We start from the raw sequence: 18,798 nt of genomic DNA, 5'->3' as shown, positions 1-18,798 counted from the left end.
TTAATCTCTCATATGAGTGTCAGAGGATCTGTTCATAAAATGCTAAAATTGGAGCATTAAAATATTCAAAGTAGAATAACTAGGAAATCAATGAAAGCCTTGCCTTTCTAGGTATACAGTAAATCCCTTATTTAAAGTCAACATGACGAGTGAGTTCTTGCAAAGTTTTTAAGTTCAACATAATTAGCCTAGGTATCCAGCTCACCATCCCCCACCTCCTACCCAAATCAGTACTACAAGTGAGTTAACAGTTATTAATGCATAATAAAATGCCTTTGAAAATTAATATAATCCATTTGTATTAGATGTTCTACTTAATTGAATTATTTATGATTGCTCATAGTTTCTTGTTTTTGAAAGTTCGTAAGGGACATAATGTACTGTACTTCAAGAAATAACGTTATGAGTTAGATATGTTCAAATGTTTCTGATATTTCATTCTAAAAGTACATTGATAGATTATGTATGAGCATTTTGCAAGATTAGATTTTTCCATCAATTAAAAAAAAATTGAGGCCTTTTACATAATATTGACTGGTGATTTTTTATGTATCGTTTGTTCTTCAAATTTCTTTTTTCTTACCTTATTCATCACCAGTGACTTAGCAATACAGGTACAGTAAAAGAATTAGGAATTAATGAGCTTCACTTCTCCCCTCAATGAGAATATGTATAGCTTTCGGTGCAAAGCAAAGCATTATGACAATGTTATTAGAATAAATGGAATGTTAGAAACTATAAATACAATATACACAAAATGAAACTCACCTAAAACATAAGTAATTTTACTCATGTTAATATTTACCTTCCATATGATTTATAATTGTAAATGCTGTATCCAGGATGTCATTGTGTGTATCACAGGGCATATTTTGACGTCAAGCAATGTCATCGTAGCGAAGGGGTCAAGTAATATAGTCACTGGTTATCAAATGCATATGCAAATGATAAAGCTAGCCATAGTACAGTATTGTTTATCAAATGCATCATGTAAAGTCTTAAGTCTAGAGTTTTTAGGCACTTCAGTTAGGCCAAGCTTAAATACTCATAAAGAAAAGTAAGCTCAGCTTCACCTAAGTAAATAATTGTTGATAAAATGCAGCATTTTTATCAATAATTATGCAAACTGTATACAGCACAGTACTATGATTTTTCGGGCTAAATGGATAGTTCAGTGTAATATGAAGCAGAATATAGTACAGTATTATATGAGTGCTGTCTATACAGTATTATTAAAAAATATAAAGGCTATATCATTGTTCACAATTTGAATGTTGTATTTGCAATTATTGAAGAAAAAATATTTCAGTAAATTCTCTAATATTCTACAAACTGATAATTATTTTTGTGTTTGAACCTTAAATCTTTTTTTTTAATTTTACAGCATAAATTATGAAGGAAAGTGACATGCATTTTATATCAAATTACAAATAAGTGAAATTTTAGAGGAAATCAATAGACTTGAATTCAAGTCATATAAAAAAGGTTTGGGGTATTCCTCGAGAGATTTTTCAATTTGATTAGTTTACTCAGTAGGTGCTAAATGTACATACATACATATACCAAGGCACTTCCCCCAATTTTGGGGGTTAGCCGACATCAAACAAATGAAAAAAAGGGGACCTTTCCTCTCTACGTTCTTCCTAGCCTGACGAGGGACTCAACCGAGTTCGGCTGGTACTGCTAGGGTGCCACAGCCCAGTCTCCCTCCTTATCCACCACAGATGAAGCTTCATAACGCTGAATCCCCTACTGCTAATTGTGGTGATGATATTTTTTCATAACTTGAGGAAAAATTTAATTTGTATAGGTGAATATAAAAATGGTTACAGTATAAACCAGTAGTAAAAATTAATTATATTTTGCAGAAGTGATCTTGATATATTTATTAGCCAGCTTTAGAGCACTTTTTTAATTCTCATAAATCCCTTTGATTTTTTTTTTTTTTTTTTCTTTTTTTTTTTTTTTTTTTTTTTTTTGATAACTTAATGAGATCACGGAGTCACACTTTTAGACTTGCGCAGGGTTTACTCAGAAGATGTATTCCTAAGCAAAGGCGAAGGCAAATTCAAAGGAGTGGAACAGTTAGGGAGCTGGAAACGAATAGAAAAACATGAGATGTAAAATAAGGGACAACAATGCAGCTAAAGGCCAAAAGGATGTTAGAAAGAACTTGAATAACCTCTGCAGGTACACTTTTAGACATTATCCTACCCTGGAGAGGGGACTTTCTTTATCAATCTATGCTTTATACTACAATATTCTGGGTATTTCAAGTTTCAATACATTTTAGGTGTTTTATTAACATACAATGATGTTTTTAGGTGGCCATCATCATCCCTCCAGGAAGGAGGGCTTATTCTTGGTACCACCACATGCGCGCTCACCATGATATGACCGCTCTACAGTACACCTTTTACGAAGTTATAACTGCTACAGACAAAGCACCAAGGCTACTTAGGGACCTGCGAAACAAGTGTTTAAATCCTGGCATGTATGCCAAACACATAGAAAGGTGGTTGGATTACTTCCCTGCATCACAGCTGACAATAATCGATGGGGAAGAACTCAGAAATGATCCGGTCTCAATCATGAATGATCTGCAGAGATTTCTCAATATTGAGCCATTTTATAATTACACAGAGCATTTAAGGTACCACTTGATTATTTCTGTCTGCTTTTTCCTACCTTTCATTTTCATATACACTATTTTCCATGACTGCTGCTAGTGAAGTGAAATTATTTTTATTGATGTGATCATTCGTGTGTTATGTGCGATTCAGTTATTTGCGTTTTTTCAGGTATGATAAGCGAAAAGGCTTTTTCTGCCAGGTCATTGAAGAGGACAAGACAAAATGTCTTGGTCGTGGCAAAGGCCGAATATATCCGCCAATGAATGAATCCGAGGCAAAAGTACTCAAGGTAAGTTTTTTTTCGTGTAAGTTTCATCATGTTGAGAATTTAATTCTACTTTTATGAAGAGGATAAGGATACACAAGTAGATATGCTTGCAATCTTTTTCCTAAAAGCTATATTTTTCATAGCAAGCCCTTAAGAGCTCTCATTCAATATAAATGGGGGGCTTTGTATGATTACTGGGTGTATGAAAAATGGTTGTTAAAAAAGAAAAAAAGAAAAATGGTTACTTTATTGAAATTGATAAAGCGTTCTCTATCATGTTATGTAATATATCATAAGTTAAATAGGAAAAAGTCTATAAAGGTGAAAGTAATACCTGTACAGTAGAAAAAGAGAAAAGATATCTTCAGTATTATTATTATTATTATTATTATTACTATTATTATTATTATTAATACTACTAGCTAAGCTACAACTCTAGTTGGAAAAGCAAGATGCTATAAGCCCGAGGGCTCCAACAGGGAAAAATAGCCCAGTGAGGAAAGGAAATAAGGAAATACATAAACGATATGAGAAATAATAAACAATTGAAATGAAATATTTTAAAAACAGTAACATTAAAACAAATATTTCATATATAAACTAAAAAAAGGGATTTTGACGAAGGAAAAATCTATTTCTGGGGAGAGACCTGTGACGCCCGGTGAAAAGAGTCCTTCTTTACACTTTACTGATATAAATCTTCCAAATATAAATACTGATATAAATCTTCCAAATATACCAGAGAAAGATAAAAGCATGGGATGCAGAGGTTACTACCCTCGCGCGAGCACCTCGTGGGTGTCGTGTATACATCAGGGGCGTGTGAAAACCACTATTCACAGGCTGTCTTCCATTTAGATAATTCCTTCATCAAAGGGAAGGGCCGTAACAAAGGCCCCAGAAACCAAACTTGGACCACGCCACCGTCACCCAACACGAGCGCCCTCTAGGTCATCCTTCTGCAAGAACATATGGCTTGGCAAGGAAAGGGTGGGTCCGTACAAAAATAACCGGGAAGGGTTTCACCGGGTGTCACAGGTCTCTCCCCAGAAATAGATTTTTCCTTCGTCAAAATCCCTTTTCTGGGTCGACCTGTGACGGCCGGTGAAAATGTACCAGAGAATGCCTTCCAAGCCCAATAAAGTAATAACATAATGAGGAGAATACAAACACCATGTAAGGCAATAATATAATATAATAATGTAAGTAAACCTCAAATTACCAACTAGCCAAATGACATAGGGAACGTAAGGCTGAATAAATATGAAGACAAGGAATCAACTGAGTGTCGAAACGCAAAAGGCATCAAACCTTACATGTCTAAGCATATCTAAACATTAAAGGAACGGTAACTACAATAACAGTTAAACCTTAGGAATTAAACATGGTAAATATCATAGGGCTAACGAACTACCCAGGAGAGTGGCGACGTGGTGTGAGTGGCGGGTAGGAGGGAGAAGAGAAGAGATGGAAGAAAGGAAGAAGAAGAGATTAATGGGGAGAGATAAGACTCCCCGCTGCCACCGTCAGGTGTTTAAGGGCCTGTAAGTTCTTTAGATAGTGGCGTTTGAAAACCATAGGGGATTTCCAACCCGTATATTTTTTAAAGTCATCAAAGTCCCTGTTCTGGAAGTAATTGATGGAGATATCTACTGACCGTATATCATGAGCCTGGGGAAATGATTCCGGATTAGTATGTTTAATGAAGTAGAGGATTTGTTGCCTGATACCGTGAATGGAAATAGTACCTCCTTGTTCCCTGATAACCAAGGGGCCAGACGAGCGGGTGGCAGTTCTAGCTAAAAAGGCCCTGAGAGTAGTGACTGGACACAGAGAAAGGATCCTGGGGAAGAAGGATAATCTTCCGAGGGGAGCACCTATTTTGCGGATCCTCATTTTTAGCTAGGAAAGCTTTGTCTGGAGAAAGGAGTACTTCGGCTGAAGGGAGGAAATCTATGTTTTCCGGGTTTTGTGAGAGAGCTGCTAGTTCTGATATTCCAGCACCTGAGGCCAAAGCCGTTAGAAATAAAGTCTTCCTAAGAAGAGTGATATAAGAGCAGGATTCATTGTCCGTGTCCGTCGCAAGTTTGAGGACATCGTTCAGAGACCAAGAGACCTTTTGTGGCCGAACCGAAGGTCGAAGCCTAGCACATGCTTTTGGAATAGATGAGAAATAGGAATCAGCTAGGTTAATGTTAAACCCAACAAGGAAGATCTTCTTCAAAGCTGACTTGATGGTGGTTATAGTGCTAGCTGCTAGGCCTTGGTCAAATAGGAACCTCAAGAAAGAGATGGCTAAATTCGGAGACATACGAGTATGGTCTGAACTCTTAGGAAATCTGCTAGTTCTTAACGGCCGAATCATATGGACGAATTGTCGAGTCCCTTTTGCCTGATTCGATGAAGAGAACGTTTTCCGGGTCAATGTTCGCGTCTATGAGCTGCAAACTTCATGTAGTCCACAAAGTTAGAGTTTTGGCTATCCTTGAGGAATCTGACACAGTGAGTTTGGATTACTTGGGTCAGTTTGGGGAACGGGATCCGGAAGGGACAGAGTTTCAACTCGAGGAGGAGAGGAAACCAACTGTTCTTTGGCCAGTGAGGTAGTACTAAAGCCACTGCCCCCCGGAAGGAGCGTAGTTTGTGTAAAACTTTCATTAGAAGATTCACTGGGGGAAATAGGTAAATCTTCTTCCAATGGTTCCAATCCAGGGTTAATGCGTCCATGGCATAAGCCTGAGGGTCCAGTGTTGGGGTCACATAACAAGGAAGTTTGTGATTCATCTGAGTTGCGAATAGATCTACCTGGAGGCCCGGAACCACCCTGAGTATCCACCGGAATGAAATTATGTCTAGAGACCATTCTGACTCCAGTGGTTTCGTCCTGGATAGTGAGTCCGCTCTCACATTCTGGACTCCCGCTAGGTGAGTTGCTGACAGGAACCAGTTCTTTTCTGTTGCCCAGGCGAAGATAGTGACCAGGATCTGATTCAGGTTGGGTGACTTGGATCCGCCTCTGTTGACGCAGTGTACTACGTCTGTGCTGTCTGATCCTACTCTGATGTTGGTCGACCTCGGAGGAGAGAGTCTCTTCAGGGTCAAGAACACTGCCATGGCTTCGAGAACATTGATATGGGACTGTTTCATGGCGGGTGACCAAGAGCCCTGAAACCTCTGATGTTCGGAATAATCCCCCCATCCACTTAAGAGACAAGTCTGTATGGAATGTCACTTGTGGAGGTGGGATTTGTAGAGGAACCGATTTGGAGAGGTTCTTTGGTTCGGACCATGGGCGTAGTCTCATTTTCAAGACAGAGGGGATCTTCGAGACCTTGTCTCTTAAAGGTACTGTAGCTCTCTTTCTCCAAACTCGATTGATGTCCTTGAGTTTGGTTTTTAATAGGAGATCTGTTACTGAAGCGAATTGGAGAAGGCCGAGGATTCTTTTTAAGGCTCTTCTGGACACCTGTTTGTGTTTGAGAAAATTCTTGATCTTGGAAGCTATTCCTCTTACCTTTTTGGAAGGGAGAGACAACGTGTGCTTCGAAAGGTCCCACTGAATGCCTAACCATTCTAAGTGGCCTGATGGTTGCAGGCGGGACTTTTGGAGATTGACCCGAAATCCCAGGTTGGCGAGAAATCGATGTACTTCCTTCGTAGCTCTGTTGCCTTCCATGGCCGACCGGGCCCAAATGAGCCAACCGTCCAGATAAGCAATGATCTGTATCCCTTGGTTCCTGAGTTGTCCTAACACTGTCTCTCCCAGTTTCGTGAATATCCTGGGATCATTGTTGAGGCCGAAGGGCATGACTTTGAACGCAAAGGCTTTCCTGCCTAGGCGGAAACCCAGATAAGGAGAGAAGTTTCGAGCTATTGGCACATGATAATAGGCGTCGGTAAGGTCGATAGAGGTGGTGACGGCCCCACGGGGAAGTAAGATCCGTACCTGAGAGATAGTCAACATCCGGGACTTGTCGCAGAGAATGTAAGAGTTTAGCTTTGACAAGTCCAGGTCCACTCTCAATGCCGACGAGCCTTTCTACGGAATTGTGAACAGGCGGCCTTGGAACTTCAGTGATCGAACCCGTTTGATTGCTTTCTTCTTGAGTAACTGTGGTGTACTCTTTCAGGATGGGAGTGGGTTTCTGGGAGAAGGTCACTAGTGGAGGAGGAGAACCTTGTGGCCATTTCCACCCCAAACCTTTAGAGATTATGCTATGAGCCCACGGACTGAAGGTCCAATGGTCTCGAAAGTGGTAAAATCTCCCCCCTACCGGGACCACCTCATTGTGAGGGAGTGAATCTAGGTCCTTTCCTTCCCCGAGCCCCCTTTGTCTTAGGTCCGCCTCGATGGCGGAACTGTCCTCTACCCCTGTAGCTTCCTCTCTGGTGTCCACGAAAGGAACCTGAGGGTTCGGAGCTAGGGTTGTATGCTGGCGAGGGCATCCAAACGGGGTTGGGTTGTGTACCTGGGGAATCAGTGTGGTAGACCACCTGTTGGGGGGGATTCGGATGCAGAGACGTCGAAGCAGAGGGAGACTGTGATGACGAATGGGTAACTGACGATTGATGGCAGTGACCCCGGTTCGCCTTGTAAGGGGTAAATCTCTGCTTCTTCTTGAAGAAAGCTTGCTTTTGGGCTCCGACCTTCTTTTTGGCAGTGAGGCCCCGCCTCACCTGCAATTTTGGTTTGCTCTCGCATCATCTTGTAGAACCTTGTTCATCTCCTGAGGGAAGAGGGTTTTATCCCAGCAGGAGGAAGCTATCAGCCTGTTCGGTTCATGTCTGATAGAGGCCTCAGACAGAACGTATTTCCTACAACTAACCCGAGCAGACCACAAAGCGTGTAGGTCGATTTGGTAGGACAGAGATAGGTTCTTCGTGAATATCCGAAACAAGGTCTCAGTGGGATAAAGCGAGGCTAGGGACTCTGCGAGGTGGGGTCCGTCTCTTTAAGAGCCTGCATGGCAGAACCTTCTTTGACAGCTTGAATAGTAAGACCTGTCAATTTATCCGTAATAGGCAAGGTAATAATGGGAGCAGTTGTAAATATGGCGTAGGCCCCATTGTGTGGGGTGAGCTTGGAATTAGCCTACCCCCAGACCGACAACGTCCTGGCCCAGACAGCTTGGGCCTGCTCTTTAGGAAATATTACCGTTTCCTTCGGTACCTTGTCTAACCTAACCAAGGCATGCTCTTTCAAACGGATGAAGCCGTTGAATGGGAATTCTAGTCCTGGAGGGTAAATTCTAGGTCCTCTAGATGGCGGACGCCTATGTCATCCAGAGTTATGGTACCATCTATATATGGAGCATGTAAGGCAAATCTCTATGGGTTGTATTTATTGAAGGAGGTTACTTCGATGCGTCTGGGGCTGTAGGGGGAGACATCCGAGTTCCTGAACGGATCAGATTCGCCACCATATCTTTGAGCTCCGTCATAGCTCCTTGGCTTTCCCTAGAATGTGTTGTATCTGCTCTTTAACCATATCCCTGATCAGGTCGGCGGGGGACGGATCCTGAGCACGACCCGCTGACGAAGCCCTGGACTTAGCGGACTTCGTCTTTTAGCAGTCACGGTTTTATGCAAAGTAATATGAACATCAGGATCCTTTGAGGGTCCTAGGACCGGTGATGCAGATAATGGTAAAGTTGAAGGCTCAAAACTCTCACTGAAGGCTCAAAACTCGTCACCACCTACCTGCTCGTCCATGGGTTCGACGTCCAACCCTAGAGAGGACACGTCCCCCTCCAATAAAGCTTCCTCTTCCGTTGGAATGGTTGCTCTAACCACCTCAATTAACGGGGCTGCTGTCTCCGGTGGAACTGCCGCAGTAGTAGAGCCCGGGAACAGTCGAGAGGCCATGTCTCCGTCGAGGAGATAAGATCCACCAGATGGAGCATTCCTTCCAAATCTTGACACCCAAGGGCGGAGAGCCGCTCTTGCAGCCCGGAGAGATTCATCATCATCCTGAAAGAGGTCAGGGGATTAGTGATGAAGGAGAAGACCGTTCTCCTCAATAAGCGATGTATACATATATCAAGAACAAATTAAATCATTGCCAAAGGATACCAAAAGGAACAAATTAGAACCAACTTACATCATCGTTCAGGAGTAGGGAGGACAGCTCGTAGCAGAGTGTGCATGACTCCGGGAACCATACCATGTAGGCGGACCTTCTGTAAAAGAAAGGAGACATAAGTCTGGATGTTCCTTGAGACTCTGGTTAGTGATCCTATTCACAGGCTGGGATCAACCAAAGTAACTATAAAACAATAATATATATGTATATGTATATATTTGTACATGTATATAATATATATGTATATATTTATGCATATATTTAATTATGTATATGTATATATATGGATAAATATCCATACAACATCGTGTTCAAATAGAAATAAATTTCTACTTCGTACTTGGGATCGAACGCTAGCCCCTTCTAATGAAAAAGCCAGGTCAAAACCAACCATGCCATGAGAGGCCATTTTACTGGATAACATTAATTATGTGTGCCTAACATGGTTCTATCATTGCTAGCTAGAGCTACAAATTAACATATAACGTCAAGTAACCACGTAACAAGTAACTATAAACTTCATCGGTAAAATAATGTTAACCTCGGTTCTGAACGACTGAGTGGTTCTGAACGTCTGAGTGATCTCCGGTGACACCGGAGATCCGGTGACAAAGGTCCGTAATAGTGAAATCGTGAACACCAGCGTTAAGATAATGTTAACCTCAATGCTGAACGTCTGTGTGATCTCCGGTGAAGCCGGAGATTCGGTGAAAAAGGACCGTAATAATGAAATTGTGATTAATCATGAAAAAGGTTCGTGTGCATAAGGCCGAAGCCGGAGTCTGAGTGCCGGGTTTCACCGTTGCACTCCAAATATCTGACTAGTTCCCAACCCAATGAGTATCCATTATAGCGGAGTATAACTCAAGGCGGTGAACGTTCCGAAGAGAACGGAACTACGGGTGGCGGCATAAAGCGATCCCAAAATAAGGACTCATACACTAACGGAACCTATTAATAATGCTAGCTATATTAACAGTAACCACATCAATAAAACGTAAATACCATCAAACGAAATATCATAAACCCGGAGAAGAAGAGGAGGCCGGGATAACTCGTGAGCGTATAAAACGGAAAACGGGAAATCCACCTCTCCTTACTCGAGCTTAAGAAAGAAAACGAGAGAAAGGGTAACTCGTAACTGTAGTAACAGAAACCGAGAACTCCATGCTCACGCTCTCATGGTTACATTATAAAGAACCAAAAGCACACAATAATATGATATAAGAATAATGATAAAATTGTAATAACCAAGAACGAAGAATAACGACAGCGTAACAAATAAATATAAAGATATAGTCTAAAACGACCACCTTCCCGAGGCGTGTACGCGAACTATAACAAAGGCAAGAACGTTATTCTTCGTTCGTCCAAATTGGACTTGCTAGCAAAAAAATACCATAGTAAAAACAATAATAAAATAATGATAATAGTAATGGTCATAAAACGTGAGTGATATAACCTAGATGACAGAGTACCAGATGGGCAATATTAACTTGAAATACTAGCGAAGCGAACGAATCCAACATGGCTGCCATCACCGAAGAAGGCCAAGCCGCTTCCAAAATTAAAATCCACATTACTGGAAAGAGAACAAATGCCCGGTACTGAAAAAAGCTGTCAAAACAAACTATGGTACTTAACATTGGTAAAGGTGAAGAAGCAGCGTCAGTCATGATGAATTAACGACAAACACTTGAAAAACACCGAGAGCACAAAAAATACGACTATGCGGGCAAGTCCAAAACAGAAGGATGACTTAGAGGGCACTCGTGTTGGGTGACGGTGGCGTGGTCCAAGTGTGGTTTCTGGGGCCTTTGTTACGGCCCTTCCCTTTGATGAAGGAATTATCTAAATGGAAGACAGCCTGTGAATAGTGGTTTTCACACGCCCCTGATGTATACACGACACCCACGAGGTGCTCGCGCGAGGGTAGTAACCTCTGCATCCCATGCTTTTATCTTTCTCTGGTATATTTGGAAGATTTATATCAGAAAAGTGTAAAGAAGGACTCTTTTCACCGGCCGTCACTGGTCGACCCAGAAAAGACTTATGTTAGCATGTTCAACATAAAAACATTTAGTGCAGTAATATATCCTTATATGTATTTTTGTTTTTAATTTACCAGGTCAGACTTTGTTTTACTTATCTTCATTCTCTTTTACCTTGTGTACTTGCTGCCTGACATGCTTTGTGTCATTTTCCTTAGCAAAATGAAGAAGGCAAGACTAAAAGTTGTTTCATTAATGGTTACCATCGATTTACAAAAGAAAATTAATTTTTTCATTTTACAGGATTTTTACCAGAGCTACAACGTTGCCTTGGAGAAGCTGATCACGAGATTAGAGTACTCTGTGCCTACCTGGCTCGAAGATGATCTGCAGTAGCGAAGCTTGTCGAGACCTACCTTGACTATCTGGGTAAGCTCCATGGAGTTTGATATATTTTGAACTTACGAGTGATATTCACTCAAAATTCTGCCCATATAATTATATACATTTACCGTATATAGTTATGTCTTGTACATTAATGTGAGTGATATTCACTCACTTGCTTTACTTCGTTTGTGAATAATTCTGTGAATAGATAATGGGTATCTTGAATTGGCAATGTCTCTGAGCCACTGATGTATGCTGAAGGGTGTTACAGGGAACAGGATTAATAGATTGCCGATTTTACGAAGGGAGGGAATATATTGGAGCGAGTAATACCACACCTGTTCGTCATCCATTGTGTGATAGTTCGTTTGTTTGTTTTCATAACCAAATTTGGAGGCTGAAAATGTTTTCAGTATTCCAATATTGTGTTACGCCATTAGAAGTGGAATGTTTTTAACCTTATAGTCTGAGATACTATTGTGAAATACTCTTTGTCCTTGCTTTTTAATATAATCAAAGAACAAAGATGCAGTAATTCAATGCTGGAAGTTAGAAATTTTGATTCCTTCGTACTTTTGCATTATTTTTTTATACGATTAAGATTCTGTACCGTTATAAAAATGTGGAATTGTAAGCATCCATAGAGAAAAATCAGTTATACAAACACTATACCTGTATGCCTTTGATTGAGGTTGCTTTTGGTTAGAAGTTTATTTCATATGAACTGCAGTACAGAAGTACTGTACACAATTCTGTAAATATGAGTTGAGGTATTCAGTAAATACATTATTTTTACTTTATGAATTTGATAAAAAGATTCAGATGATTTATCATGGAATGGAAGAATGTAGGCGGGATTATCAGTTTAATTTCTCTCTATAAAAAGTTTTCAAGCATATTTAGATCCCGTGCTATAGCATTTGTCCGTTGGATAGAAATCAGTGATCTTAATACACCGAATGCAAGTCACCTTAAGATATGATATGCTGTTACAGCCCTGTTGTACATTATTTGTATGTTCCATGCGCAAAATTTTGTTTGAAATGATGTTTCTGAAACGGATGTGTATTGACTTTGTCAGGGTGATGACACAAAAGTCCTGGAAGGAAAATCTCTTGTGCATGTGTATTTTAGGTCTGTCAAAAGGGAAATTGCTTATCTAGTACTTTTAATATTGTATTCATTTTATGTAGATTCTGAAGTTTTATCATTTATTGTTTGAAAGCACAAGTTTGTGACTAAAATCAGTGTATCCTTTGTAGTTACTTTTCTTGCCTGTAGTAATTGGTGAATCGAGTTCCTTCTAACAATTTCTTACTTTTGAGAGTAGTGCATTATTAGATTGCAAACGAAATATATTCTATTTTATAGAATTAATTTTTATAAAAAGTCACAATTTTATTACAAACCAAACTTTATTTATGCTTCGAAATTACTGTGTAAGTTTTTTTAACCTGCCGGTATGATATTATTGCATTTGTAAAGGCCCGCCCATGGGAAATTAAATGCAAGATGAATGAGAAGTAGTAGATTCATAGCCCTGGGTTCAACTTTTAGCATGGAATCTCACAGCGCTGTGCGTACTACTATGAGACAATCAAATCTGAAAGTCGACAGAACATTAAAACATGTGTGGAAGTTCACATCCTATTACACGTTTGTCAAAGAAGATTTATGGTGTCAGCTGATCGTAAAATTAGATCTTGCTTTTATACAGGGGAAAATTAATGGTTCATATATGCAAGTAAAAGAACTTTTAAGATTTAATTATGTAGTAACAGAAGACGTGAGAAGGATAGATGCATCAGGTATGCTCACATACATGCAGTTGTGTAGGGAAAATTAAATGAAAACTACACTGGTGCATATGCAGCTCTAGGTACTTTCTAGACAAACATTTTGTGGTGATTTATTAGGTAATGTCAATAGGGTTAAAAATATCGCATCATATTTTTGTTTTATTAAAAGGTGAGGGTTTTAAAAATCAGTTGCATCAATTGATACAATTAAAGAAGTACACAACTAAACTTTTTATCGTTTTTATCACTTGTAGAACTTTGTGCTATCGAATGTATCAAAAGGTGTACAGCTGGTGCATTACTAGTACCTTTTCTTAAAGGCTTTCAGGACATATAGATCTAAGGAATATGCGAGTTGGAGGCAAGTTTTCTTAAAACGCTTCTCATTTAGTAAATGGGTGGTTCATTTCTTATGTTTGCATTTAAAGTTAATGCTTGCTTGGATGTACCAAAGCAGCTGATAAGAGGTGCCATTTCCTTATGTGAAGTAATCACATGTCTTGTATATTTCAGTACAGCTAATAGCTGCTTGAATCAAATCAACATTTGTTATTAATGTGTAATAATCTATTGAATTTGATATGTTGTTATTGTGCCATCCATTAAATTAGTTACTTGACAAATAATGTATACAATAATTTACAGATGTTAAGGTAATGGTTTTGGTAATGAACAGATGTTGCAGTAATGTTTTATTGTCTTGAAACTTTCTTAAGAATATTGGGTGCTGTTTTGGTATGCGATCTCATTTATGGTGTGATCTCGGAAATTATTTTTTGTTTTTTTTTGCTTTGGTATGCAATCTCAATATTTTTAATTCGTAAAAAATAAGAACATCAAGCTCCGTACGCACTGGCAAGCGGAAATGTTGAGGTGTGCACAATAACATCAATGATTGATTATTATTTCTTTGATGATTATTCCCGGTATATATTTTTTTTTTTAGAAAATCTAATGGTTCTTGCTTCGCCGTGAAGTGAAGTGAGATCACATTTATCAGGTGAAATCGCATACCAAAGAAAAAGCATGACTTTGAGATCCCATACCAAAACAGCACTAAATTTTATAGTAATTGGATTGGGGTATGTACCATGTAAAGCCAAGCTATTTTAGGAGTGGGAGTTGATATGGAGATAGGAAGTATAAGCTGTTGTTTTACTAATGGTCGGTATCTCTTGTTGCTGATTTTGAAAATTAGGTAACTTGGGAAACCAGGGAATTTCTGTTACCATACACACTTGATTATTGTGTGGCTGTATGCGAAACTGAACGACTCGGTACTTATTAGCGAATGTGTTTTTTTTTATGGTAATGTTGCATATGACTAAGGATCTAATTTGTCAGAATGACTGATTTTTTTCCTATTTTTAATGAAGCTCAGTGTACCTGTTGTTTTAGTTTCTAAACTTACTTTGTGTGTAGGGTCTTTCTTTATCCGAGTTTATGTACCTTTTAATCAGATTTTTACTTTCCATTTTAATTTTGTAGTTTGTAACAATTTAAGGAACTCATAACTTTTTTCTTAATTGAAAGTTACAAGAAAGTTATTTACTTTATTATCTCTTACTCATATTAATTGCATTTTCAAGCTTCCAGTCATACTTGTCACCAGGTGGGAAATATTACTGATGTATCAGTAAAGAGTCTGTTGTTTGTTTTATTTATGGTTAAGTTGATTAATATTTTTGCCCTTTTATGTTGGGAAAGACTTAAAAATATCTTTCTTTTAATGTTGGGAAAGACTGATAAAGAATACCTTTCTATTTATGATTTGGAAAAGTTAATCAAAACTGCATTAGTTAATTTTCTTAAATAGCTAGCAGTAATGTTAAGGCAGGGCAAAACTGTTGCAACTGAATACACAGATGAGGTGGAGGATATACTGTACCTGGCACAAAATGTATCCTTTTGAAAATAGACCATGTAATGTCTCAGTAATTTATGCAATACTGCACTGGAGTTCAGTATGTATAGTTCAAGTAAACAGCTAACAAAACTTGTGTATTCGCTTTATACATGGTCACCTTTGAATTGATAAGTACCTTTATCTTATGGGAAAACAGATTTGTAATATAGTGCAAGTGTTGTATATGAAAAAGTTAATTTTAATTATTATTATTATTATTATTATTATTATTATTATTACTACTACTAGCCAAGCTGCAACCTTAGTTGGTAAAGCAGGATGCTACATACCCAAGGGTTCCAGTAGGGATAACATTCCATTCTGGTAAAGAAGCAGAGAAATAATGAAGAAACCATATATGAGAAATAATAAAAAGATTATAAAATATATACAAATCAGTAAAGTTAAAATAGATCAGTCATATATAGACTATAAAACAAAACATGTCAACCTCTTCAACTGCTAGGTTAGGATGATCTTTCCAAAATCAGGTCACAGATGGAATAAAATCTCTTGAATTCTACATTATCTAGTATTAATCCCTATGGTGGAGAAGACAAGATGAGCAACATGTGCAAAGAACTAAATTAATGAAGGTGCCAGAGATTATTATCCAGATTAGAGTAAAAAGAATTTAATGAACCACAAGTTTTTGTTAAACAAATTAAGATGAGACAGCAGCTGGAGACCAGATAGGAGAACAATACTCAAAACATGGTAGAATGAAAACATTTCCTCAGGTGTATGTTGGCTGTTGGCCGTTAGTAACGAGAATAAGAATTCTAGGTCAGAATATATCCGATTGGTTAATTTAAGGGAACTATTTTAAAAATTGGTACAGTATTTTATGTCAGTTGTTTAGCATATCAGTGTTAATTGTTTGTTGTGGAGAAAGGATTGGTGTTACTAATAGTTATGGAGTATGTAATGTTTTTCATTCGTGTTACATTTTATTCCAGAAGTACCAAAAGTAAATTAACGTGCAATTGGTATTGTTATGTTTGGATTAATGTTGATTGAAGGAAATGTTGAGAAACACAATATTATAAGATGAATTGAAAGTCTTCAGGCAATCCTGAAGACTTTCGGCCAAGCAGATTGTAAAAGGGGGCGAAGGGTTTCTCTGTTCATATGTTTTATTTTAACTTTTGGCTCAATTGTAGGTGTGTGTGTGTGTGACAGATACCTTAATGATCCTCTTTCTGTCAGCTCTTTGATTATTTATTGCTTGATATGTCAAGTGGATATAATTGAATCACATGTATCTTTTTATATACAGTACATAACTGCCAGTTAAGATAATCTGCTTTTGGTGTAATTGATCTTATGACCTATCTGCTACTGTAAATAAATTGTTTAATTCAATAATTATTTATAATAGGATTGCAGTTGGGGTTATTTTTACAAATGTAATTACGCCACACTTTTCTATACGGTTACCAGAAACTCATACAGTAAGGTATTCTTTGAAAAAGGTTTTGATTATTATTTATTTATTTTTTTCTTTATTTACAAAATAAGTGCATTTTCCTGATCTTTTTTAGAGGGAGGTGAAATTTTTATCTGAATCAAGTCATGTTTATTGTTAAGTATCATTTTCTATACCTTGGCTTTATATTTAGAATATACAGCAGGTCCTCGGGCTATAACGGAGATCCATTCTTACAACATTTTGAAAGTTGAGTTTGGATGAAAGTTGGAACCCGTTTAAATACAGTACTGTATATTACCAGTGAAATCACCATCTATTCTAATGCAATAGTAAAGTCATAATCTAGGACATAAAAAAACTATTTAACATGGAAACTTAACTAGGACTAAAAAAACATTGACATAAATATACTATGTTGAAATGAAATTGTAACCAAGCAATGATATAATTTCTTTCTGGGAGCTGAGTTGTATTTATGAAACACTGGTAAGTTGAAACCGTTGTATTTATGGCTTACATACAGTAGTCGCTTAATATGTTGGTGCGTCCGACCTTCATGTGTGAAGTGTGACCTATTTTCTGACATACGATCAAATATATTTGTTGTGATTGTTTAGCTGTCAACCAGTATGGTATACCAAGCTTTGGCCACAACAACACCTAGTCCCAGAATGCAGATCATCACTAATCATGAATAATATTTTATACAATTGTCCAATTCTCAACCTAGAATGAAAGTAAAGTCTTGGAAAAAGCTCAAAAAATTTTGTCAGAATCTTCAACATTTTCATTTTATTTAAACCTTGAATTTCTAAAGTAGTTTATTATTGTAGATCAAATTTATTCTTTTTTTTTGGAGAGCACAACATTTTGAGGTGGCTCTGAAATGGTTAAGAAAATATTCTACAGTATTCTATCATCTGGTTATGGTAGTGGTAATGTGAAGTAGACTTATCTCCGACACTTCTGTATTTATTGAGTAAACTATAAAATATACCAAAGAAAAATAATTCCCACTTTTGTACTTAGTTCTGTTTTAAAATTTTTCTAATAAATCTCTTATATCAATAAATTTTCAGGCACTAAAATGCGAGTTTTTTGCCTTTTGACTTTTTATATGTTGCTTTTTCCCTTTGTGCTGTATTTCCAACTAGATTTTTATAGTGCAAATTTATAATTATCAAGACTTTCTACTAGTCTGGTGCTAACTAAAGTACATTACTGTATATCTATTGATGATGCCAGTGTTCTGGAACACAATTTTTTAATGCTTATATCCCATATAAATATATATAGTCAGTTTATAGTGGGTTCAACTATTATTTTATAATCTTTTTCTCTTGCGCAGCTGAGAAGATTGGGGAATGTCCTTCACCCTTTAAAACTTAGGAGCTTAAAGCTTATTCATTGAATTTTCATTTACTTATCTACAATTCCTCGTGAAGTTTATTTCAGTTCACCCCAAATTATAATTTGACAAGTTCCGCAGGTATTTGAATTTTTCCTCAGTTTAAGTTTTCGTGAGCTATGTTATTTTTATTTAGTAACTCCAAATATATATATATTTTTTTTAATCTTCTATTTTGAGGTGTAATTTAGTGTGCAAACCATCTCGACAGCTTATGTACCAATATTTTAAATGTTATAAAAAAAAAGTTATGTCAAAGATATTACTGTATGACTTTCTAGTAATGTAAGTTGACTAACAGATTAAAAATATACATAGATATATATATAAATATATAAATAGATGTATAATGTGTGCATGTCTACCATATTGTGTGTTTTCTTAAATATACAGTATATAACTATATAAATAAATATGAATTTAAGTATGATGTAATAATACATGTAAATTCATTATAATGTAAATTAAATTGTAAAATAGAAATATAATATTTTCTTCACAAAAGAGTTTAGAGGCAAGAGCTCCTTTAGAAGGTGAAGTTATCTGATATGGAAGTAGATTGAAACATGTTTTCATTCTCCGCCAAAAGTATTTTTCATAAGTACAGTACAGTATATTGATAATCCAGGTGAAAATATGCATATTTTTTTCTGAAAGCAGAAATGTACATACTACTTTCAACACTCATGAAATGTAATGCATTTAAGAATGACCACCCACAAACTCTGCCATTTGCAAAGTAGAACTTTGTTTAGGTAGTAACTTGCCTAAAAGTTCCTTGATCATCAAATTTCATCTCGTTGAGAAACAGAAAAGTTTGAGGATTTTCCGGACACATTCTTCATTTATTATAAGGTTAATTGAATGACTAAATATATAAAAGCAACTGGAA

The 18,798-nt window shown here is 37.3% G+C and overlaps 1 protein-coding gene across 3 annotated transcripts in view; it reads left to right on the top strand.

Annotated features, from left to right (window-relative positions):
• sfl (N-deacetylase and N-sulfotransferase sfl) overlaps positions 1-18,798 on the top strand; it is a 158,908-nt gene that overhangs the window by 90,777 nt on the left and 49,333 nt on the right. For 2 of the 3 annotated variants that reach the window (XR_011040262.1, XR_011040261.1), the window contains exons 14-16: positions 2,325-2,653; positions 2,802-2,922; positions 11,278-11,403. Coding sequence is in view for 1 of the 3 variants with exons in the window: in XM_068352020.1 (XP_068208121.1) it covers positions 2,325-2,653; positions 2,802-2,922; positions 11,278-11,370 (543 nt within the window). In the remaining 2 variants the exon portion in view is untranslated. Of the gene's footprint in view, positions 1-2,324; positions 2,654-2,801; positions 2,923-11,277; positions 18,566-18,798 lie in introns of those variants that run through there. The other variant, XM_068352020.1, reaches the window with a different exon arrangement.

The sequence above is a fragment of the Palaemon carinicauda genome, chromosome 28, assembly GCF_036898095.1.
Source record: "Palaemon carinicauda isolate YSFRI2023 chromosome 28, ASM3689809v2, whole genome shotgun sequence".
NCBI classification, from domain to species: domain Eukaryota; kingdom Metazoa; phylum Arthropoda; class Malacostraca; order Decapoda; family Palaemonidae; genus Palaemon; species Palaemon carinicauda.
The sequence above is the reverse complement of the archived record's forward strand: the minus strand, read 5'-3'. Positions and strand labels throughout refer to the sequence as shown.